At 43.8% G+C, this 24,585-nt stretch overlaps 3 protein-coding genes and 1 long non-coding RNA gene across 4 annotated transcripts; 1 reads left to right on the forward strand and 3 right to left on the reverse strand.

Moving 5' to 3' along the window:
* Window positions 1-495: 495 nt before the first annotated feature.
* Window positions 496-22,743, forward strand: LOC113562555. Its single transcript, XR_003406970.1, has 3 exons — window positions 496-2,409; window positions 3,683-3,885; window positions 22,664-22,743. It is a non-coding gene; the product is annotated as an uncharacterized LOC113562555 (long non-coding RNA).
* On the reverse strand, window positions 14,912-17,069 carry LOC105279066. Its single transcript, XM_011338606.3, has 2 exons — window positions 16,343-17,069; window positions 14,912-15,911 (listed from the first exon to the last, which is right to left on the reverse strand). Exons 1-2 carry the CDS (start codon window positions 16,905-16,907, stop codon window positions 15,670-15,672), a joined length of 807 nt encoding a protein of 268 aa, XP_011336908.2. The 5' UTR covers window positions 16,908-17,069; the 3' UTR covers window positions 14,912-15,669.
* On the reverse strand, window positions 19,407-20,359 carry LOC105279067. The gene is made up of 2 exons (XM_011338607.2): window positions 20,162-20,359; window positions 19,407-19,977 (listed from the first exon to the last, which is right to left on the reverse strand). The coding sequence occupies exons 1-2, from the start codon at window positions 20,357-20,359 to the stop codon at window positions 19,426-19,428; spliced, it is 750 nt and encodes a 249-aa protein (XP_011336909.1). The 3' UTR covers window positions 19,407-19,425.
* On the reverse strand, window positions 21,962-24,535 carry LOC105279069. Its single transcript, XM_026972281.1, has 3 exons — window positions 23,545-24,535; window positions 23,031-23,395; window positions 21,962-22,931 (listed from the first exon to the last, which is right to left on the reverse strand). The coding sequence occupies exons 1-3, from the start codon at window positions 23,646-23,648 to the stop codon at window positions 22,651-22,653; spliced, it is 750 nt and encodes a 249-aa protein (XP_026828082.1). The 5' UTR covers window positions 23,649-24,535; the 3' UTR covers window positions 21,962-22,650.
* Window positions 24,536-24,585: the final 50 nt, after the last annotated feature.

Below are 24,585 nucleotides of genomic sequence, written 5' to 3' on the forward strand. Positions count from 1 at the left end.
TTTATATTATTATTTGACATATTGCCTAGAGTTCTCGATGATTTAAAATTCGTTAAAACAATAAATGAAAAAGTTCTAACCATTACAATTTTTTCTTTTCCGAGGAGTTCTGTGCTATTTATATTGTTATTTGGCATATTGCCTAGAGTTATCGATGATTTAAAATTCGTTAAAACAATAAATGAAAAAGTTCTAACCATTAAAATTTTTTTTTTCCGAGGATTCTGTGCTATTTATATTATTATTTGACATATTGCCTAGAGTTCTCGATGATTTAAAATTCGTTAAAACAATAAATGAAAAAGTTCTAGCCATTAAAATTTTTTCTTTTTCCAAAGAGTTCTGTGCTATTTATACTGTTATTAATATAGCCGCACTGACAGCCACTATGACATTCTGACATTCGCAACACGAAGTTCAAACCACACGAAGTTCGAGCCAAGCGAGAGAACCAATCAGCATCGCGGAAAGGCGGCCTCAACTCTTAAAAAAAGAACTCCAAGAAGTTAACACGCCTTTTTTAGAATAGGATATTTAAACTTATTTCAATCTTTTCATAGATTCTTTGATTTGTAAAAGGAGTTCGCGTTTGCCGGTTACGCGAAGAAAAACTTCTCGATCTCGATTTGAATGACAAACCCCACGGTGACTTTTCCGCCGGTTCCCGCGATCCCTCGGCGTGCGATCTGAACATTAGAATCTCAGAGGAGGACTCTGAGAGATCAATCTGAAATCTAACACCTTTGTGTCTAAGCGCGGTTAAATATAGTTTGCGCATCCTTTACATTCCAGCAGCGCAGTTTGCGAGCAGACCTTCACTTTCGATCACTCGTAACTCAAGGACTCAAGGACTATGGATGTGCCTGAACAGTCTCGAGAGAAAGAGTGAGAGAGCAATTCACTGTCTCAAGAGAGAGAGAGAGAGGAAGGCTCGACTTTGAATTAGTTGAACAATTTTCTGTTAAATTATTAAAGTCGCGGTTACTCTTTATCGCACATTTATCGCATTTGACGATTTTGTATATTATAAGTACATATTTTATATAAAGAGAACAATAAATTTCGAGGATCTGGATGGATAGGCGACAGGCAGGACCCTCCACATTGAACCGCGCCATTTCCCGCTGATTTAATGTCTTTCTCTTTGCAAACTTTTGTACAATAGATATAATAATCGTGAGGCTCGAAATTTGAAGATCAGGTAGAAAGTAGGTGTCGTGTATCTTTTTCTTTCTGTTACACTTCACTCTTTTTTTATTAAGGAGAAAACGAGTTACATGACATCTGTCTTTTTCTACCTGATTTTCACTGCCAGTAGAGAACACGCTCGGTCTATTCTTACTATAGCTATATATAATGCAAACCAATAACCATAAAGATGATCGGACGACATGTTGGAAAACTAAAAAATATGAAAGGAACTCCAAAATAGGAAAGGAAGTTATTATATTATATTGGACACAATAAATTAGGTGTCTGCAAAAGTTCCTTATTAGGTCATCTTTCTTCCTTCTAAGGGTGATCACGCTCACTGTCCACAAGAAGTAGAACAGTAGGGTTTCGATCAATCGCGTTGCTCGATACAGTTGGCTCAGATCGAGCAACGCAATTGGTCGAAACCTTACTACGCCCTAAATCTTTCTCAAATATTTCTCTTTCTTTTCTGTTTTCAAATGGCGGGAATCCCGCGGGATACTATTAACTCCAAGCTGCAAACCTCGGAGTAGCCGCGACTTTAATTGTAACAGGAAATTTTTCAACGTAAACTATAATAAAGGCAATTAAAATTGCAAGTCACTCAACATACGATTCTTTTATCATCGCTAAATAAAATACAAATTGTGTTTGAAAAATGTAGGACAGAAGGAACAGTTTCAACGAATGTCCGACATTATTTTACAGACAACAACACTTTATCTGCTGTACACAGCTGGGATAAAATTAATCGTAATCGCGCGGCGCACGATTGTTGCAACCAAAGTCGAGGCCACCCGCGGCACTTGTTGCGAAGGAAAACTATGATTGCGAGATAATAAAGCTCTTTTTTCCCGTGGCCGCGACGAGAGGCGCGATTATCTCGCTTGGACTCGCAGGTTGCAGTTTATTAATGGATCTCGCGCGCGCGCGCGTTTATTTAAGTCGCTTTTGCAGATTTACACGGCGGGTAGGTCGCAAAAGTTCACCGGTGCGTACATGCGCGCCGAGCTAAAGGTTAATATTCCCGCGGCTGCAAATAGATTTCAATGCGCGTGATTCGTGGACTCGATTATAACCGTGGTATTCCTTGACCTTAAGTGAATCGAGTGCTCTTCAAGTGCCCGGCATTTGTCAGGCTCACGGCCGCAGCGCAACACGTCCGCAGCGATGTGTATACGGAGTGTCCCGTGAAGACCGGATCAACGCTTAAGGGTAGATTCCTAAGATGCTTTTAAGTCAAAAAGTTCTAAAATGTCGAGGCTATGATAGTTGCTAGTTCCTACTTTCCTTCCTTTTTTCTTTTGTACGCATGTTTCTTTCTTTCTTGTATTGTTATATATGTATCTCGTGTATCATATTTTTGGATCTAATATTCGAATTGTGTTTTTTTGTGCTCCCGTAGAGTTTTATGGAGACAGGAGGCCCATATGTAACCTAACTTAGTTCTAGTTAAACACTAAGGTGGTCCAAAGTCGTAAAGGTAGAAATTTTTTAGGAAATGAAAGAACGAAGTTTGGAACTTGTTTGCTTCTTGACTTATATGCGGTTTTGTGCAACTGTTCTCGCCAAATTTATCAAAGAAGAGGACAGAGGATAGAAGAAGAGGATAGAGGGAGCAGAGACGTTATGACGTTAATATTTCTTTTCGCTTTCCTTGTTAGCTTTTGAAGCGTAGAAAATTTCACAATGAAAAAAATCGATTTATTTGTGAGCTCAAAATTTTATGACACCATACGTCTTCTTTTGACTAAAGAAAAGTGTGACAACGGGCATAGAAAATAAAAGAATAAACGGTGGCATTTATGGTAGTGACGGTTAAATATATTTTTGTCAGTCTTCCGCAAATCCCTACGGAACAATTACGAAGGACAATGCAAGTTCATAATATTTTATAAGTTTCAATCTTTCGGTTGCCGCTGTATGTGATATATACCTAAAGTACGCCATTTTTACGAAGTCTCCAAAAGTTTATCACAGAGTTTATCAAGAGTACATCATTAGTTTATCACAAGTTTCATCTCTCGGACGAAAGATTTGGACAAAGAAATTTTAAGCTTTCCTCTTTGAATTGTTTTAATTCCGCAAAGTTTACGCCTATATTTGTCTAACATTCACACCATATTTTCAGCTCTGCAAGAGTCATTGAATTATCAGATTACTTGAAAATTGCTCGCTCCAGGGGTCTAACAACAGGTCAAAAAATATGAAAGACCCTGCTTATTAAGCAATACCTCCAAAGGGATAATCGATTCGTTACGGAGATTGAATTTGCTATAATATTCTGACAAATCTGTATATATGCAATGTGTGATTTTACGGTATTTCAACGGTAATATTACACCTACAATTATTTCACGGTATAGTCCGTTACTAATGTCAACGAATTCCCGATCATGTCCTCCTGAGCAACGCGATAAGTGCTCCTTTTCTTGCTGTCCTTTCTTCTTCTTGCATAGTTACAACGACGTATCTTCACCCTTATTAGCATCAGCACTATTGCGGTCCACTGTTGCGGTTGCGGCGCGACGTCACATCCGTCTCCATCGGAATTCATCGGCGCACCATTCTCGACCTAATTCCGCGTACGTCCCACGTTGATGTCGACGACGATGCATCATAAAAAGACGAAGACGTCGCCGCGCGTTGAGGAGGATGTCCACCGACGCGATTTCCCAGCCGAGGTCCCCGGTTCGTAATTTTAATCGATACTTCTTATGCAACTCCCGAGGCGCGGAGATGTTAATTGCGAGCGATGGAAATCACTGTTTGCGATACAATTGCGCGTTGAATGCGCCAATGTGTAAACTTTGCACTTTGTTCTTGCACGTATCAGGTCAAGATGAGATTTTCTCCTCACAAGGACACCCAGTATCCCAGAGATTTCTTTTGAATGCAACAAAGGTTACTTGTTGAATTGTTCCTTGCATTTTTCTTTATTATTCCTAAGTAGTACAATCAGCTAACTTCAAGAGCTCAGCAGGCAGTTAATTATTTTCAGGCTATTTATTGCTCTGGACCTACAATTTTCATACGTTACTGATATCAGAACGAAGGCCGTGCGCTTTGAAGAAATGCCGAAATATCAAGTTAGTTTATAACAAAGACCGGTGAAAAGAAGAGAAATTTTTGAGCAAATACACGTGCCCTTGTCAAACTATGTCAAAGTTTTCTTAAACGGATTGTGTTAGAAAAGGAATTAGAGAAACTCGAAGAAACAAGACGCGCTTATTCGATAACGAAGAACAGATTACCGAAACCGGGGACAATCTGCATACTTACGTGCTGAAACGAAGCGAAGAAGTTTATCGCGTGTTATGCTTGCGTTTTAAATCTCCTTTGTTTAGAGGGAAAAGAGCGGTTCTCTCGTCATCCCGTCGGGGGATGAGAACTGTGAGAACGGTGCAGTCTTCAGGCAAACGCTCCTCCGCAACCCCCTCGGCGTGTCTCGGAAACGCGGAAGCCGCACGTAGATTACACGGACCACAGTTAAACGAGGGTTGCGAAGAAACGGGAGAGATGCAGGAAGAGGAAGGGAAAAAAAAGAAAAAAACGGAACGCCGTAACACCGCTCTCGAGGGGCAGCTTGCTGCCGGCGTGCTGACCTAACGGGACCGCCGTAACCGCCCCTCCGAGGGGATTAAAAATAAAAAAAACATACGGGATGAAAGAGAAAAGATTCGGCGGTGCCCTCAACCCTTCCGCATACCAGTGTTAATCGCGAGCCATTTGGAAAGCACATTTCTCCGATCCGGTAACCGGTGGCCCTTTCTCCCACTCCCGCCGCCACCCTAGATTCAGGGGGGATTACCGATTTTTTTTCCTTCACGTGCCTCCAGCCACCGCTGAGCTTCCTTGCGCCGCCGTCTTCCTCCGGATCGCGGTGAGACCACTCGAGAAAGACTACTCTTCCTCCACCAGGTGCCTGAAATTTCGCCAGCTGTGTGCTCCTCGTCACTTCCTGCTCCGAGAAGCAATCGTTTCGTCTCGAAGACGCCTCGAAAACGCCGCGAAACTTTAGTTTCGATGAAGCAGAGAAAGCGGGACGCTTCACGTCGTTGTCTTAATCTGCACTGCTCTTTCAGTCTGATAAAGCAAACGTAAAACGTCAAAGACATCTAGAAAATGCATCTTTTTTTCTGAATATCGTCGGAATAATTTCATTTAGAGCGATAAAAAGTGCACGATGCGTACGTGCATACATCAGTCATCTTAATTCTGTAACCCTGCATGTATATGTTGTGTGTGTTTGTGTCTGTGTGTCGATTATCTTAAGATTCGTAGTCTCACTAAAGCGTTCAGTTCTTTGGCTTTCCTGTAAAATTGTAATTTTGTGAGATTTTTAGAAGGTTTTCTAATTAAGCCGACGATATACATGCAGAATGCTTCTATAAATGGAGAGTATTCACAACGGGAACGACTGCATCTTACGCTGCATCTTGCGCACGTTGTGACTAGCGGGACGCAAAAAATAATGACACTGTAATATTCTAATCGCGACTGTAAGTGCGAGAGAGTGCGCGCGGCAAATGTACATTAATCCGAGCGTCTCAATCAGCGCTTCACGGCCGCGCAGCGCAGCGCAGCGCAGCACTGCGATTCACCGCTGGCCGATTCAGACGCCAACGCTGACGCTGACGTGGAGGATGTTGGTCAACAGAATCCATCATCGAAACGGCGTCCCGTGCGCCTCCTCGGGATACATCACGCTCTTATGTTAATTCGCGATAATTACGTATGCGCGCGCCGCTGAAACCGGATTTCACCGCGTGCGCACCGCGGATGATACATCACGGGGTGCTATGATACATCCAGCATCCTCGGACGAGATTTTCGAGCAAGCGATGACATTCTTCTTTCTCTCGCGGCCAATGAAAATATCATAAAACGTCAACATCCTCATTCCATTCCGCATTCTCACGGAAACGAACGCGCGTGGAGGCGCGTGTCGCCTCGCGGACCTGATTTGCGAAGATGAATAAATATATTTATAAAAACATTTGCAATTTTTATCTGACGTCTCGTTTTTCGGTCGACGACGTTGCAGCAAGAGGACGCGGTCCACCTTCGATCACATTTCCAATATCCTATTTTCCCTCCTCGCTACTCGGATGAAGCGCAACTCGCTTGTCCCCCCCGCGACAGCCGAGATGATCGTCTTCCGTATCACTTTCGGTTTTAAGGAAGCCTGCCACGGCGTCCCGCGACAGGAATGTATGAAATCCGTGACGGCACCACGCAGGAATCTCCTTTCGAATCCTCGAGGAGCGAGGACGACGAAGAAGGCTCAAAGGTTGCTGCGCGATCGGTCGCGCGCGCGCATCTGCCGTCACGTCGATGATAAAGATCGACTTTGTCGAACCGACGAGCGAAAGTCAAAAGTGTCGCGCGAAAAGGTTCAGGGACGCCGTGGCCGCCGCCTCCGCTCTCCATCCTCTCGATCTCCACCCCGGTGGAGATCGATCTATAGCATCACGTCGCTCCGCGTCATGCAACTCTTCTTTTTTTCATTTCTCTCTCTTTTTCCGCCGTCTAAACCGCAGATGTAGTATACGACGGACCGCGCCGTGCCGCGAGCGGGGCTCACTGACCCCTGAAAATATGCGGATAAGCGGAGGAATCCTCTGGTATCCTAAGCACCTCGACGCCGAACGGACGAGCGCCCGCGCCGGTGCCCGAGCACGATGCATTAATCGGAGAGCGTGTGCGCGTACGCGAAATCGCAGTGGTACCTTGATCGCGCCAATCGTTTCCCTTATTAATTTCCGCCGACGATTATTCCGTCGTGCAATTATTCGGCGATCACGGCCGTCATCGTCAATGATCCTCGTGGACCGAGACCTCCCCGACCTCGGATTCTGCCGGGCCGAATGAAGACGTCGGCGCGCGAGCGCCTCTGAATAACGCGGTGGCGATTTATACGGCCGATTAATCCGCTCGGCGGTCGGAAGACGGGCGCGATGCATTCACGATGAAGATTCACTCACGATTCGCAATTTATCTTCGGCGAGCCGGACCACGCGCCTGCAGATCGAACGGGCGTTCGTCAGAGACGAGTTGAGCTCGACGAGCCGGTATGCTCTCTGCCGATATGCACGACCATATATTACTGGTGGTCCCACACGCGAGGGAGGTCACGAAAGCGCCGATTGCATTTAGCGAACACCAGGTCCATTGATCGGTTCGTACGAGCACACTGGCTGCCGCTAATCGTGCGTGTCGCCGCGTCTAGACAGGCTGTTTAGCCAGGGGCATCGATGCTTATTCATTAAAGGCGCCAAATATGCCCGATTTCCTCCCCTGCGACTCGTAATTTGCCATTTCGCTGTTGGCGAGCGGTGCGATCGCACGTAAAAATGTTTGCAGGGCTTTTTGCTTGTATCTACTTTTATTATCTCTCTCCGTGTCATTTGATTTTTATTTATTAAAAGTAAGCTTGTATACATATTTTTATTTTTCATTTTTCAATTTTTCTATATAGTTAAATATCAACGAATTTTAATTTTTTTTTATTATCAGTCGACGATCAATCTTGCTCGCGGCTTTCGGGGATGCTTGCTTCATCAACTGTTCATCAAACTAAATTTCACCCTGGAAAAGAAATTCTTCGGCGAGTTAGCAGGTCGTAACGCAGTGCGGCTCGGGAAAAGATTGACAAAGGACATGAGAAATGGAGAAAGAATCAAGCAACGTTGTTTCGCGATAAGGACGACACCGAAGACGACAACGACGAGGCTCCTTTTCTCCCGGCGAGATGTTGGGGTGCAATCCTAAGTCCGCTCGATCTCCCGCCCTCCCAAGATCGTTACTTATATCAAGAGCCGAGTAAATTTAGTGTCCTTCCGCAACGTCAGCCGCCTTTGATACCGATCGCGTGCGCGCGGAGCAGATCGCCGGAAGATCGGCAGGGAACAACAATGTTCCGCTCATTTCGGATTCTCGCGCGCCTCGTTCATCTCCATTCAGATAGCGATCGAGCGATCACGGCGGCGGCCTCGCACGGGAAACCTTCGGGGAGATCGAGGCGCGTTTTCATACTATTTGTGAAAACACAGCCGGGGAGGGCCGGGGATTGCAAGCCCTTTATGGGCAACCCTTCGTTGAAAACCTATCGATAAACGATGAAAGACTCGTGAGAGAATAGAGTCGTTAGCGGTGCCAAAATAAATAACTTAAATCGCTCCGCCGGCGACGTTTACCTGTCTCCTCCCCGACGCGTCGGAGAGATGCACCGCACCTTTCTTTCTTTCGCAGGTCCCATTATAAATCCGGCACTCGTCCCGCCTCGTGCTTTCCCTCGGAGGATTTCGTTATCGCGATCTGACGGTGCTGGATCTGACGGGCGGGAATATCGGCCGTGAATAGTCGGCGGCCTATTTCTGCTGCACCTGTTACACTGTGGCACGGATGGAAGAGAAACACGTTCGAAAGTGCTTCACTGCTCCGCAGGAAAAATTCGCTACCTCGGACGCATGAAATGCCACGGGGATTAAATGTCGCCCTGCAACCACGTAATTGCAGTACGCAATGGTATTATCGCCGAGAAACCGCATAATGAACAAGTTTCTGTACTTGTCTACTTTGTGCTTCTGGCGTTTCTCTTTGCACGACGCGAGAAATTGCCTCAAAGTAAAAGGTTGCGAGAGAGAGAGAGAGAGAGAGAGAGAGAGAGAGAAAGAGCTCCCCCGGAGCTCTGACACACGCTGACTGGTATCGCGTAACTTTGAGAAACGGGAAATCGCTCGTCGTGAAAAAAGTTACGGGGCGAAACCAGCTGAAACCAGCTGAAACCAGCGGAAACTGCGACTGAAGACACACAGAAGCCAAACAGAATACTGAGGAAAAATGTCAATTTCATTGCGTCACGTGTAAGAGAGAGAGAGAGAGAAACGGCGCTCTAACGCATTTATAAAAATCCCTCTTAAAACTGATCTCTGCGGAATAAAAACCCGCTGTTTTTAATCGCGTTGTATCACGTCGCAAAAATGGAGATTGCACTGTGAAAAACAATTGTCATCAAGGAAAGTGGAGGATGCGTGGAGGATGTCGTGGTCGGCACGATTCACGATTCACGTGTTATTTCGAAGGTCGCTGCATGCGGTCGTATTCCGGCATGCCTCGGCTCGGGACGCGGAGGAAAATCGCCGTTGGAACTAGCGCCGGCTAGAAAAAATTCCGCGTCGTCCCGGTGCACGCGTCAAATGTCACATCACGGCGCGATTAAATGTCGCCGCGCTGCACAAAGTAGGTAATGGTATTATCCAATCCAGCCGTACGATTATTATGGTGATCCCGCGGCGAGACGCGCTCAGGCACGCGGCGATCAAAAGGGAAGAACGCGAGGCGGCCTGCACGTTTTATTAAAATTCACTTGGCCGCACTTGGCGCGCGTGCAATTTTTTCACAGCGGGAAAGACGAAAGATTGTTTAACGAGCGCCGTAAAACGATATCGGCAAAATTGCACAATTCGCCGACAAGCCGCGGCAAGCGCATAATGCGCTCGCCGAGTGTCGGGACGATCGAGTATCAATTTCGCGTTACGCAATCGCGCGGGGAAGGTAAGGCAAGAGGTAATAGGGGCGGGGGGGAAGGGAGGAGAAGGGCGAGAGGAGCGAGAGAAAGACGGAGATGGAATCGAAGTGCGTCCCGCGCCGAGCTAGTCCACACAAACTTTCTTATTCCGCCCCGCAGCCTCGCTTCCGGTTGTGTAACAGGCGCCTACGCCGCGTGTTGCATCGTTCTCTCATCTTCCGTTCTCTCTCTTTCTCTCCGGCTCCGTCCGTCTCTTTCTTCGCTGCCGTCCTCCGGGCGCGTGCACTCGAACACCCCCTTTTACCGTGTATCACCACAAAAGATCGCCAGCTTTATACAGACTTTTTAATAGAGAAAAAAGGAGGCGCAGGGCACACGGCAAAGAGGAAAAAAAAGAATGCGAGAGCTAAAGAGAGGGCGAGAGAGCGGATCCGTGCAGCTTGACGATGGCTCGACAAATGCCGGCAGTTTTTCACTCGCCCACTGTCTATACACCAGAAACTGGGAATACGGAATGCAGGAAGTAACGTATCCTGTGCGATCGATCGCACAGGGGGTCGTCCGCGCGATACGGACACGCATCCCCCGCACGCTCACGTTCGATTCGACCACCTGCGCGCGCCAGTCGCTCCTCGACACCGGACTGCCTAGCTAATTTCGATCATGAGTCCGTGATGATGTTCATTTTGTTTCTTACATTAATGTAGATTCTAGAAATGACGTTATAAAATATTTCTTCATAAAGAATCTCCATAAAGAATTAACAAAAGCATTTCTATTTGAGTCGTTAAAGCGGTCAACCGTGTATCAGTGACTGGCGGTCGTACTCGCGATGAGTCATGCATCCCCTATATCTGAGTGTTCCGCCTTTTCGCGGAAAATCGTCGGAGAAATCGGGAGGATTCGACGCAACATCCGCAACGAGCTTCCTCCTTCCTTCGTTTTCGCGCGTTCGTGAGAAAAGCGACCGCGTGTGTAAACTGCGAATTAGCTGCGAAAGCTGGAAACGCGCACCGCTTCTCTTCCGCCCATGCGAGAAGAGAAAGAATAATTGCCGGCTAGAAAAGTCGATCTATCGTATGATCGTTTGTCGCAAAGCCGTGCTGGCGCACTAAACGTCTCCGTCGTTGTCCGTCGCAGGATCCACTGCGTGTTTCGGATCGCAAATGAGTCGGACGCGAAACGAGAAGGAGCTCCGTGAGGTCGACCGTGAGAATGTGGTCGCGCAAGAGAGTCCTCTCGAGATCAGTCTTCGTGACGTTTCGAAATATGCTGCTTAGGGCGAACGAATCGCGAAAGGCGAGGATATTTTTCACGAAAAGTGCAGCCTTTATTTTTATAACTACATCCGTCGGTTCGACATTCGTTATGCCCGGTCTACCGGAGGATGATCCTACTTGTGACTCATTCGAGGACAGTCGAAAACCATATGTTGAAGTTGGTTTGTCAATAATTAGAAATTGTTGGGTTGGTAGTATTGGTATGACTGAAAACTCTGAATAAAAAAAGTTTTTCTATTATTCTGGATTTTTTATTTTACTAGTACAACACAGACGCGCGCTATTTTATTTTTCAATATTAATAATGTTTTCGATTAATAATATCTATAAAATTGTTTTCTTTTTCCAAGGAGTTCTGTGCTATTTATATTGTTATTTGGCATATTGCGAAGAGGTCTCGACGATTGAAAATCCTTTAGATTTAGAAAAGAAAAAGTTCTAGCCGTTAAAATTTTTTTCTTTTCCGAGGAGTTCTGTGCTATTTATATTGTTAATTGACATATTGCCTAGAGTTCTCGATGATTTAAAATTCGTTAAAACAATAAATGAAAAAGTTCTAGCCATTAAAATTGTTTTCTTTTCCGAGGAGTTCTGTGCTATTTATATTGTTATTTGGCATATTGCCTAGAGTTCTCGATGATTTAAAATTCGTTAAAACGCGAAGACAGCCGCGCGATGGTAATCTAAACTGAACATAACGCACAACGTGAATCGAGATAACCAATCAGCGTCGCGGAAAAGAGGCCTCAACTATTCGATAAAAAAGAACTTCACGAAGTTAACATGTCTCTTTTAGAATAGGATACGAACCTTGTCTTGAAACTTATGAACCACACTTTCTCAGATTTAATGTAACGCGTCGGAGCGTTGAAATGTACCGATGAAACCGGTGGGAAAAAATCCGACAATGTGTTTCGCGACGCGGAAACGCAACGGGAATCGGCGGTATGTATAATGTAAGTGCGAAAGAAAGTCGGTAATCTAATGGTACCAATCATCGCGCGGGGAAAACTCGATCGCGAGCCTCACGACGACGTAATCGCCGTACGCGCCGCGAGTATACTCGCGCGACGGCGCGGCGCGGCGTACATACGCGCGCACCCGGAAACTCAAACAGCTCCGCGGCAGATCCTCGCGATGATTATTAAAATAATTTAACTGCGCGCGCAGCAACATCGCAGCGTAATAGCGTAAAGTTTGCACAATCGTGCACGATCTCGATAATGCGATAATCACGCTTTCTAGAGAACACGCGGGCCGACGAGGCGCGGGACATCGGCATTCGACAGGCAGAAATCGCTCCGCTCGCCGAAAAGGAGATCGGGTGCGATCGGATATTCTCTCTTACACTTCCGGCGTCTTAGCGCGCGTCCAGGAGAAATTGCACGGGTGAATGAATTCGAATTCTAGAATCGGTTCTCGCTTTCACTCTTCATCGCCTTACTCGCCTAAATTCCGCTAAACGCGACACTGACGATGACAAAAAGCTGGTCTCGAGGAGAAAGAAGAGAGAGAGGAAGAGAGAAGAAAGGAGACAGAGGAACAAGTGAGAGAATTTGAGAAAAAGCAGATTGTGTGATCCAAAGACAAAGGGACAAATGGGTCGAGGGACCTAACGTCGCCAGGATTATGTCCATCCTGTTGTGCCGCGCAAGTGTTTTAAGACTACGACGACTATTGTAAACCCTTTCGGTACGACGAAGGTACGCCGCATCTCACCTCGTGCTGTATTTACCTGTTATGCGCTTAAAGCAAAGCGCAAACTTTTACTATATCTTCTGGTCAATGTGCTTTTTTTCACTTACGCGAAAGAACAGTGAGAGTAAACCTGGCTGGTGAAAAGCCGTTTGTTTAAACTGAATGCCGACAGATTTCGGGATGAGAGATTGTCGACTGCAGAAACACAAAAGAATCGTGTTGAACGACCCAATGGCACACGCCTCCCATGGGATGGGGATTAACGATTTTTCGAAGTAGGGGAGATCGGTGTCGATTGTAACAAAAATTCAATAACATTTTTTTTCAGTAAACCGTTCGCAATTTTTGTTTCACATTTTTTTTGGAACAAACCGTCAAGTTTGGTGCTACTTATCAGATTTTTATAATATAGCTATCGGGAATCGTCTCGAAATATATTCCATTTTTATCATAGTGCGACGAGCGTTACTATCGACACCTCTCTGGTGTCAATTGTAACAAATACTTTTATTATAAATAATATCGAGTAAACATTGAAATAATGAAACGAGAACAATTAAATAAACGAACAATAAAGCAATAAGAACCAAACAAAACGAAATTCTAAAAACCAAGTGAAACATAAACAAAAATATTAATCAGAGAGACAATTAATACATATAAAAGAAACATTTTTATCAGTGCACTGAGATGTTTGGCAGATTATTCCCCTTTCGGTTTTTCTTGGTCTTGGTTTCACCATTTTTCACCCGGTAGCTAAATAATTACCAAAAAATGTATATTAAAACATACGAAGTAAATATGTATAGATCAATTGTAACATCCCAGGATGTTACAAACGACACCGTTTTTCGTGTTACAATCGACACCTCTATGCCATTTCCGAAATTATCCTGTTATTTTCTTATATGTTTCTTTACTTAAAATATCTAACCTACACAATAAGATAGTTCAGGCAACATATAATAATGGGCTGTTATCGAATTTTGAATAAATACAGTAACCTAAGTTGTGCACCAAAAAAGATTTGTGAGAGAATATTTACTTTTGGTCGCAATTTCCGTAAATTTGGGGATAACGTGGACAACAAGAACGTTACGATGACCACATTCGGGACGGTAATGCGAAAAGTTGTCTCTTATTACTTAATGAAGGCTACTTCGTGTTTTTATATAAGGTGGCTCTAAAATAAGCTCTGTTACATTTGACACCTGTTACAATTGACACCGGTCTCCCCTACGAGAAGAAGGAAAAAAAAAGAAGTTTAAATACTTTCTTTTAAGGAAATTGAGGAATAAATATTCAAGCATGTTTGAACGAGTTCTCACGATGACTACTCACTTTAGCGTGCGTCGGGTGCAACCGTAAGTTTATTTTAATCAGTGATTGAAATTCGAGAAAAAAAATTATTTATCTTGCAACCTTGCTGGATTAGTCGGTACTTTTGCGATTAATACAGAGGAATTTGAAGAATTGCAATTACTCGACATTTATTTTATCGCGTCGTTTGAACGCGATTGTTCAAGTGCGATTTAATGTTTGTATAATACGTAAATCAAGTTGTTTGAACTTGAAAGTTGTTTTCTGCAGAAGACGTTGAATGATCCACGGAACAACGGAAGTAAGTTGTGACGGTTGATAAAGAAGATAGATCTCAGTGATCCATGGATCACCGGTAGCTTCCCACATTGTAAGCGCCATCTCACATTCTCTTCAGTTCATTCTCCGTCCGATATTATAGCAGCCTTACCAGCCGAAGAACATATAGTTTGCAAAATCACAATATAAATATTTCTTTTTCAATAAGAAATATATATATATATATTTTCCTTCAGCTATAAATTTTGATAAATAAATACGTTTTCGTAAAGAATTATTATAAAAATTATTTCACTATTTTTAAAAGATGTAAACTTAATTCAGAAAATTTATATATAAATGATATGTCATATTTATCAGTTTAAATTATTTAAATTTGATATTTTTATATAATATAATTAAGAGAACTACTTTTTATTTATGATATCTTACAGAAACATCGTGAATGTATTAATTACGTAAAAGCATGCATTTCGTTTTAATTAATCATATTATCATTCTATAAAAATTTAGATTTGATCGTTCTCATTACATCCATTTAATACTCTAAGAATATTAAAATATTTTCACAGAGATGTTCGAATTGGAACTATATACAAAATACCAATTTATCTTTGAAAGGATGCTTTTATTAACAAATGCAAATATAATAAATAATAATAATGTCACATGAAAAAATACATGATCGACGTTTACCGAAGGAAGGATAATCTCACATTATTCGAAATATATTTTGGCGACGTATTCGTACATCAACAATCACCGATAATTAACGATTAATCCTCCGCTCCTCGTGATTAATGCTTTGTACACTTTAGTGCGTGCAAGGAGGATGGCTAATTAATTACCCTTCGATGCGTGCGTGGTGTACTCTCAAAGAGAATTAAATGTCGAACGGCTTCGTCGGTCCTCCGCGAGTGCTCCTCCGAAAGAATTCAGAGTCATCTGATTTTATTCGCGCTGACGCTGGTGCACGATTAAAAATACGCACCGGCCATCAATTAAAGCGAGCATCTCGGATTTCTAGAGGCCATCGGGAATTTAATCGAGGCAACTAATTTCTCGATAGGCCGACAGAGACGCGACACTTCGATGCGAGCCTTCGCCGACGAACCGACAAAACGATTCCACTTTTACAGTAGCCGACAGCCGGACTGTCGACAGTCTTTGAATGCGGAGCTCCCGTAACGAGGCCGACGAGGCTTGATTGACCAGCGTGGCCGATCGATCGCGAGCTGCTTCGTGATTATTTGGCGTGCGTTTCTTTGGTCGTGTCTTATTTGCCGACGCGCGATCGACGTGGACTCGTCTGGATGCTGTCAGACATACATCGATCGTCGCGTCGTTGGCGGCATCAGAACGACTCTAATAGTTCGTTGAGCTGCTCGAGGACGAGGACGACGGGGAGGAGCCTACCGAGCTGTACGAGCTCGAGCTACCGGGCGAGTAGTAGCTGTAAGCGAGGTTTTGCGCCTCCACACTGTTCGTTGGCGTCCAGACGCGGGAGTAAGGGCCGTTTCCATCCCACGTGTTGACGGGGTCGTAGCTCGACGTCGTCGAGGGCAAAGGTGGAGCGCCGTACGCCGATGGCGGTTCTATGGTCATTCCTGCGAGCAGAGAAATTTCACTTTTTCCACGCGAACGTACTCAGCATCGTGTGAACCTGGATCTCGTTCCTGAAATCTGGAACGTTTAATGTGGAAGGCTTCCTTTCGCGCGGCGATTAGCGAAACACGTTTCGTTCTTGAAATTTAGAGCGTTGGGGCAACGGTCAAGGACTGGCGAGTAACGCGATGACTAAGGATATCATACAATTCTCCTGAGAGAGTTTGAAGAGGACACGTTAAATATTGAAATTGTTCTCCTAAATTAGATGTTTAATGCCTTGATGAAGAAAGAAAAAAAAGCAGAAAAAATTCTTGTTAAAATCAGTAGGACGAAAAATTGTTTCAAGATTGAAATAGGCGTGTTAATAAATATAATAATAAAAATTGCAATTTTAGATTAAATTTCGGAGACACCGTATGCGCGTACGTACCCATCGGCATCATCATACCGCCCTTCTTGAAGAGTTGCATCGCGACGAATCCGATGACGATGAGAAGGGCGAGTTTCGACAGGATGAGTGCCTTCAGCGCCTTGATTCCGATGATGGCGACGAAGATGGGCATCAGAGCTTTCATCTTCAGCTTCAGCAGCAGCAGGAACGGCAGCAGAAGCTTCTTCTTCAGGAGTCCTCGAGCTTGACTAGTAGCCACTTCGTTATCCTTGAACTCGACATCCAGGTCGGCGAAGCTCCTGCTGGGCCGGTACTTCAAGCTCGCGTCGACGAAGGGCAGCCCAACCCCGTAATCAAAACTCTTCAGGTACTTGACGGTCCTAGCGACGATCGCCTCGTCGACGGTTTCCAGCGATCGCGCTTCGGTAGTGGTCCCCAGCCTGTCATCGAGATATCCCAGCAGCTGGTGCTTCAGACAGGACGTCCAGGAGTCCGCGCTCACGCACTCGTTCAGGGAACTCGTCAGGAAGTCGTGATCTGCCGCGCGGCATGATCCGCAGATCAGCAGAACGATCGCGCCTACTATCGATGCTACTAGTCGCATTGTCGGGATGCTTTTCCTTTCTTCGACGGGGGAGATCACGCTGTCCGCTTTTTCCGGGCTATCTTCTCTCGTTCTCTTGTTCGCTCAGGTACCGCGTGTCAACAGGTGCGATCGATCGTCCACCCGTGCGAGCGAGCGATGATCGGCAATCGAACTGCGACTGACGGAGGAGTGGCCCGCCCCTTTTATTTAATTTGTCCCCCTTGAAACTATGTTATTCGGTCGCGCATGCCGGGAATCGACGATCGAAGGGAAATTATTCAAATTTCACTGGCATAGAGCGTCGTGCCGGCACCTTCCCCGTCGGAACCCCCGCGCGAGCCTCCCCCTCGGAGACACACGTCCATTCACTCGCGTGCGTTACGTACGCACGTACACACATGCACACACGTGCTCACGTACCTGTCGATTGTTGTGCCCCGCGTACGGCGTACACCATGGCATGCGACGCGGGAAAACGGAACTTGCGTCTCTCTTGCGTTCCTCTCTTGGCTCTCTTGGCTCGTCGTTGAAAACAGCCAGGCGGCCGCTCCGCGGCCCGTATGCCTTCTATGATGACGATTAATGGAATGAATAACTGTTGCTCGTCGTAATACACGTGAACACCGCAAGCACCGTATGGCTGCGATTTAAAAGGATGCAGATGCTACGCTTCCGCGCGGCGTTACGCGCTGCAACACGTTCTCCACATTGTTCTCCGGCGATTACAGTGATTTACGCGCCGCGAACTGCACTGTGATGTTGCGAAGCGTGCGTAAATCTTGTCGCAAGGTTGTGGGAGATGATAAAATGCTTCGCATCGTGAGAAATTGGGTCGGTACATTTGTCACTTCTAGAACTTATTTTACCTGTATTTTTATCTTTTTTTATTAGTTGTATTTTTCCGGTTATCTAAAATGTGGAAATACGTATTCATGTATTCATGCGGAATAATGCGTCCGTGTATGCAGTAATAACAGTTTCTCGTTTCTGAAAATTGCAGGTCACGTAATATGTTAAAATAGTGAAATGACTCCTTATAAGGATTTGATGACTTTCAATCAACTTTCGTGAGAGTGAACGCATGAAAGTGATTGTGTATATGTATATCTCTTTAAATATTCTGCATATGATGTCTTGAATAATTCCAGAATGCCAGAAGGAACTCGATTGCCTCGTGAACGCGAAAGAAAATAGTTGACTTAAATACTATCTAGAAAAGCAAATGGAGTGTGATACATAGATCTTAAATGTAGAATAGGAAGTTTTAGTTTTAAAAAGGCTAAAAAGTATTAAAAAAAGAATGTATAACTTTATATGTAAGAAATTTATTTCAAATCTTACGAGCACGTTTATTCACCTATGTAACTCATGTATTAATACAAAAGACATTAATTAAGCATAAATCATGCATTGGTTACAGTTATAGTTTGTAAAAAAACAGCAGAAGCAAATTTAAAGCACAATTCGTTTTTGAAAAACCATAAAATATTTATAATACTAGTACAACACAGGCGCGCGCTATGCGCGCACTATTTTATTTTTCATTTATATTTATATTGTTATTTGGCATATTGCGAAGAGGTCTCGACGATTGAAAATCCTTTAGATTTAGAAAAGAAAAAGTTCTAGCCGTTAAAATTTTTTTCTTTTCCGAGGAGTTCTGTGCTATTTATATTGTTAATTGGCATATTGCCTAGAGTTCTCGATGATTTAAAATTCGTTAAAACAATAAATGAAAAAGTTCTAGCCATTAAAATTTTTTCTTTTCCGAGGAGTTCTGTACTATTTATATTGTTAATTGGCATATTGCCTAGAGTTCTCGATGATTTAAAATTCGTTAAAACAATAAATGAAAAAGTTCTAGCCATTAAAATTTTTTTCTTTTTCCGAGGAGTTTTGTGCTATTTATATTGTTATTTTTCATATTAATAGTGTTTTCGAATAATAATATCTTAATAAATAATAGATATAAGATATTATTATTCGATCTATTATTTATTATACGCACAATTATCACACTCTACCAAATTGTAACCTCCACGCGAACACAGCCGCGCGATGTTAATTTAAACTGAACATAACGCACAACGCGAATCGAGATAACCAATCAGCGTCGCGGAAAAGAGGCAACAATGATTTCGATTTGATTTAACACAGCTTTTTTAAGAGTGGATAATACATATTCTAAGAAAAATTTTTTAAAATTATCTTTTGTATATATAATTATATATATTTGTATATATATTATGATTGCATTCATACACGCATAATTTACTTTTTGAACATATATATATATATATATATATATATAAAACTTATATATAAATTTTACATATTAACTTGTACATATAATTCTCTTCTGTCTTAGATTTTAAACATCATGTATAATATTATAGTATCGAGAAAAGGAAGCAAATATTTATATGTACGATACAAAATGACTTGCAATAATAATTTATTAAATTATTAAATAGACAGAACAAATAGGAAACTAAGTATTTTACAAAAGCAGCATTTCGATGGGCGACAGTGGATACTAGGATTGCGCGTGAGCGGAGTATGCGAGGTTGTGCGCGAGTTGCGAGGAGGTCGCGAGCTGATCCTGATCCTGGAAGGACCTGTACTGCGCCTGGTACTCCCAGGGGCCATGGGCGATGGGCGCAACGTGGCCGTCGGCGGCGATCTTCTTGCACAGCTGGAAGATGGCCATGCCGACCGCGACGATGAAGCTGAAGAACGAGAGCTGCAGCGCGTTCCAGGCCTTCAAGCCGAGCACGCCGATCGCCAGCGGGATCAGCGTCATCGCCTTCAGCAGGACGAACACGACGATAGGAATGATGACCTTCTTCAGCTTGGATCTACGGGCCTCGTCGACGGCACGGCCCTGGCCGAACTTGACGTCGAAGGTGAGATGATCGTCCTCGATGTTGCGCGAGCTCACCTTCACGGTGGAGTCGAGCGGCAGCTTAAAGGTCACGTCGTGAGAGGCCAGGTAGGACTGCACGGTGTCGACGAAGGAACCCTCGCTGCGGGCGGAAACCTCCTCTACGGGGTGCGTGTTGCGCGTCACCTCCACCGTGTCGGACACCTGGAAGAATCGAAACGGTGAAAGCTTCAAAACGGAGGTCAGCTTCAACTTTTACTTCAGCTTCGAAACGAGAAGAAATTGAAAACGTTAGGTTCAAGGGTCATGCTGCACTGGTCACACTGTAATTCGCTATTTTAATCACCCAGATCATCTCGAAGAAGCGCTGCTACCAGCGTGTACTTGCCTTGAAGCTGTCCTTGCTAAAGATCTGATCGAGCAGATTGAACACTTTGAACTTCATGCAGGCGACCTCGTCGTTCTGCTGTGAACATTCGCTCCTAGACTGACCGACCATCTGGTCCACGGTGCTTTTCCAATTATCGTTCTTGGCCGGCTGCGCGGCGGCGAACGCGAGCAGGGCGCACAGGACGAACAGCTTCATGGCGCAAGGGGGTTGTGTATCCGCTCAAAGGGAGTAATCCGCGTGATGAAGGCTCCGCGCGTGCACCTGCGTGTATCCTCGGGGTTGATGACGAATGAGGACGATCGCGGCACGACGACTGATGCCGATGGGTTGGGCAGTACGGTATTTATACGAATGCCTATCACCGAATCGCGCGGGACGCACGTCCGTCGTCGTCGCCGTCGTCGTGTACTCGCTCGATGCCGCTCCCGAACGCCGCTTCCCCACCTCCATCCGGATGCGTGGATTTTCTTTTCGTTCAGTATGGTCTTCGATTATTGAGGCCTCGCCGGCGGATCATGCTTCGACTACCTGATGAGGGGAGGATAGATGGACAATCGCGTTGTGCGTCCGTCCGTGTGAGTGCGTGCGATCGTCGCGCGGCGTTCCGCACGCGACGTCGTGCGAATCGGGGGTAGCGGAATACGCACGATGCGCCGATAGGTCGTACCTTTGTTCACGAAACGCGATGGAATCTATGATATTAATGAGCAGTAGTTTGCTTTCTACAGACGATATCGGGGGACCCACTTGCCGAGCACTTTTTGGGCCACGGCCCGGAATTGAAGTTCTGATAAGGAACGCAGCCGGACTTCGTAATCGGCCTGAACCCGCCGCGACCCGGACGACGCGGGGGCGCAAGTGGAATCATTAAAAAATTATGTGTAACGTCAGCAGGAGAGAAAGCCAGTTCCTCGATCGAATGATGATCATGGAATACCATGGAGCATCGACAATTGGTTCGAATTAAAATTTCCGCTGTGACAAGAATAAGACGGTGTATGAAAAGTGCGTGTATTAATGCTTATAAATTATGTAATAATTTTTTCTCCTGTTAAGAACAAAGTTACGTAGTACTCTGTGATGATTATGTAACGGTGACTGCGACGAATTCATCTACATACAAAGCTAATTAAATCGTTCCTCAGTCATGCAATTTTCCCACGTTCAATGCGCTAACGTTTCATCTGTTGATTTTTCCGTCGATTTACAGCACGAAGAAAGCTGATAATTAATCATTTATTCGATGATTAATCATCATAAACGATGATTAGACATAATTCAGTAACATGTAAGAGAAAGCAAAGTCGACAAATTTCTGGAAAATAATTGTGAATGCAAAATTGAAGGTTTCATTGTTTCCCGCATTTAAAACGATTAACCGGAAGCTACGTGTTCTATTAAACACGCTAGAAAGAGTCCTTTATCCCTAATTGATATAGGAGTGACCGTAACATTGGCATTGAGTCGATCATTCATTCATGCCACGCTCATAACTTTCCACACGAGCGCCCCGTTAAAACTCCCCTCCGTGTCTCCCCGCGTCCCCTCGTCGTCGGCTCGACATCTAGACGCCGCTAATTTCACCCTGCCAGACCCAATTATTAAGTTGTAACTCCCGATCGCGCCTGAAGGGAAATAGCACGTTGGCGCATCAGCGATGCGTGTTGCGTGCGAGTTTCTCGCGCGGGTATGCGCGAGAAGAGACACTTCTGTGCTGCCCGACTTCTGCTTTGTCGCAACAATGAAACGACAACTGGAATTTTGGGTCGAGTTTGCATAAACATTCAGGCCGTCAGTCCGACGAAATGTCGATCGATGTCTGTCGCGTCTTGTTAGATCAATCTATTTCTTTCGAATGAATGAAATGTCTGCGGAATTTTTCTGCGATGACAAGTGCCGGGTAAACTGCAAAACGATGTGTTATTTATCGTGGACATCTTATTTTTCCTTCGGATATGGCATTTTAAAATGCTAAAAGGTCGGTGAACCATTTGACTGCTCACAGGACGAAATCGAAATGAAATTCACGCAGGTCTATTTTAATATTCGTAGGTTTAATTAAATAGTGTCAGTTATATGTTACGTATCTAGCACACACTTACAATTTCTCTCGCGATTCCTTAGTTCTAATAGATCGTTTGCATATCTCGTCGTTTAAATCACTCGCTCTATTAAAATGCAAGCTACTAATCGGCAAATTTCGCTTTCTCAGTTCCCACGCTCTCTATTTTCATGTATTTGTTTTCTACGAAAAATCACTTTCCGCTGCTAGTGAAATGTAGTCTTACAGCTGATACGCACTAAATTAAGAAAGGTTGAAAGGCGAAAGTAATCAACAAGATTCGTTCGATGGAACAGTGAAGAAATTTTTATTACACAATTAAATAATGCATGCGAGGCGCTGATGAATGAATATTAAATAAATATTAAATAAACAATCTAGGCGTATAATGCGGCGATCAATCTCTCGTTTGTTCAATATCATTCTATTTTCTATAGGCTCTATAAGGTCCATGAGGTGCGGTGTCCCAGTGAGGCGGATGTTCCACAGGTGGATGTCCGTAGTGCACAACCTCGTAAGCGACTTTCGGCTTAGTCAGCTTGAAGATCAGCATTGCTCCGCTAAGAACCAACGATAGGAGACCAAGAGTCAGCGCCTTCCATGTCTTCATAGCGATCAACGCCAGAGCGAGGGGCACCAAGGCGGTCGCTTTGAACTTGAGACCAAGCAGGAACGGTATCATCACTTTCTTGACGAAACCACGTCCTGCAAGCATAAATAAAATGAATTTATACACTCATAGCAAATTATTTTCAAGATATTTTTCCCTTGCAACTTGATTTATATTATTTGTCACGAAATTACCTTGTCCATTGGAAGAGTCGCTGAGGGGGATTGTGAGACTCTTGGGCATACTCTCCAGCAAAGATCCAGGAACGATGTTTGATCCCACAATCGCTTCCGGTAGTTTAGCTTCAAGCTGATGGCTCGACAGATACGCGTCCAATTTCTCCAGCATCAGCGTTCGCAGGAATTTCCTCTTGGACGGATCCGCGGCGTCGTACTGCGAGGGGTAGTAATCCTTCTCTGTACTATCCTGCGATGCATCTCGGGATTTAACCACCGCTAAGTCCTCCGTAATTGCCAATCTGTCCTGCTTTACAGCGTCAGTGACATAAGCCAGCACCTTCGGTTTCACGCAGGATAGCATGGATTCGCTATCCGCGCATCTGTAACGTTCAGAATTTGTATGAATGAAGCATATTGCTGCTCTGATTCATTAACAATGCCAATCAATTCATACATTAGTTATGATTGTCGTTATAACTTATTTTTAATTTTTAAATGTATATAGAGTTGTTAAAAAATTATGACTTACTTGTGATAAATTTTTTGCAGGAAGCTGACAGTAGTTTCTGTCTGTTGCGCGCCGGAGAGGGTGACCAGGAGGGCTACTGACGCAAAAGTGGTTAAGATCCTCATGATGGTACCACCGATTTGCCAGGCTAAACACCGAATGCCAGTACGAACGAAGACAACGGGGTTTTATAGCCGATGGCAGCCGCGTACGAACGATGAATTTTGATCAGGAACGTGTTGCTGACTGGCTGAAAGGAAAGAAGAAAGTCTCATTATCTGGGGTGTCGATATTTTTACGACTCTTCGCTCCTTTGTCCCTCTGGAATCATTTTGACATACGCAAAAAGAAATTTTATATTATTATATGTATTTGGTGAACTTTGTTCAAGTTACAATTGAATGAACTGCAAGCGTTTCGAAAAGCGTTTCCAGTTGGATTGCAAGACTTTGAATACTTGCAGGATCCAAGTATCAAATACTAATTATTATTTGCGCGATCCGAAATCCTTTTAGTCATGTATTGATACAATTATGTCATAAAAATTGATGATTTCATTACACGTGATTTTATTGCCTAATTATTATAAATGTATGAAATAGATAATTTAATGTTAATATATAATTTTGAATCGAAAACACATAAGCATTTCATAAATCTCTTGATTATATTATCGGTCGTCGGAATTAATAACCATTAAATTTTAACTTACAGCAATTATATTTGTATGTAAAAACTTCCAAGCTTTGTAAAATAATATTATATAATAATACATAACGTTTAGTAGTAACTTAACGTTTAGATATAACGTCTCTAACACATCTTTATGCTTTTCTCGTATTAAAAATCTATTAAATATTCTTGTCAATCAAGAAATAATAGAAAATAAAATAATTAAAACGTATTGATAGAACTAACTATGCACAATATTTTCGCTTAATATTGTTCAAGCGTAATGGAAAAGATGCGGCACGGATTATCGCTCATATTAATGATTTTAAGAAAAATTCAATGACACGAAAACATGTAATGCATGAACATATTATTTGTAAGGATAATATA

The sequence above is a fragment of the Ooceraea biroi genome, chromosome 9 (genome assembly GCF_003672135.1).
Source record: "Ooceraea biroi isolate clonal line C1 chromosome 9, Obir_v5.4, whole genome shotgun sequence".
NCBI lineage: Eukaryota > Metazoa > Arthropoda > Insecta > Hymenoptera > Formicidae > Ooceraea > Ooceraea biroi.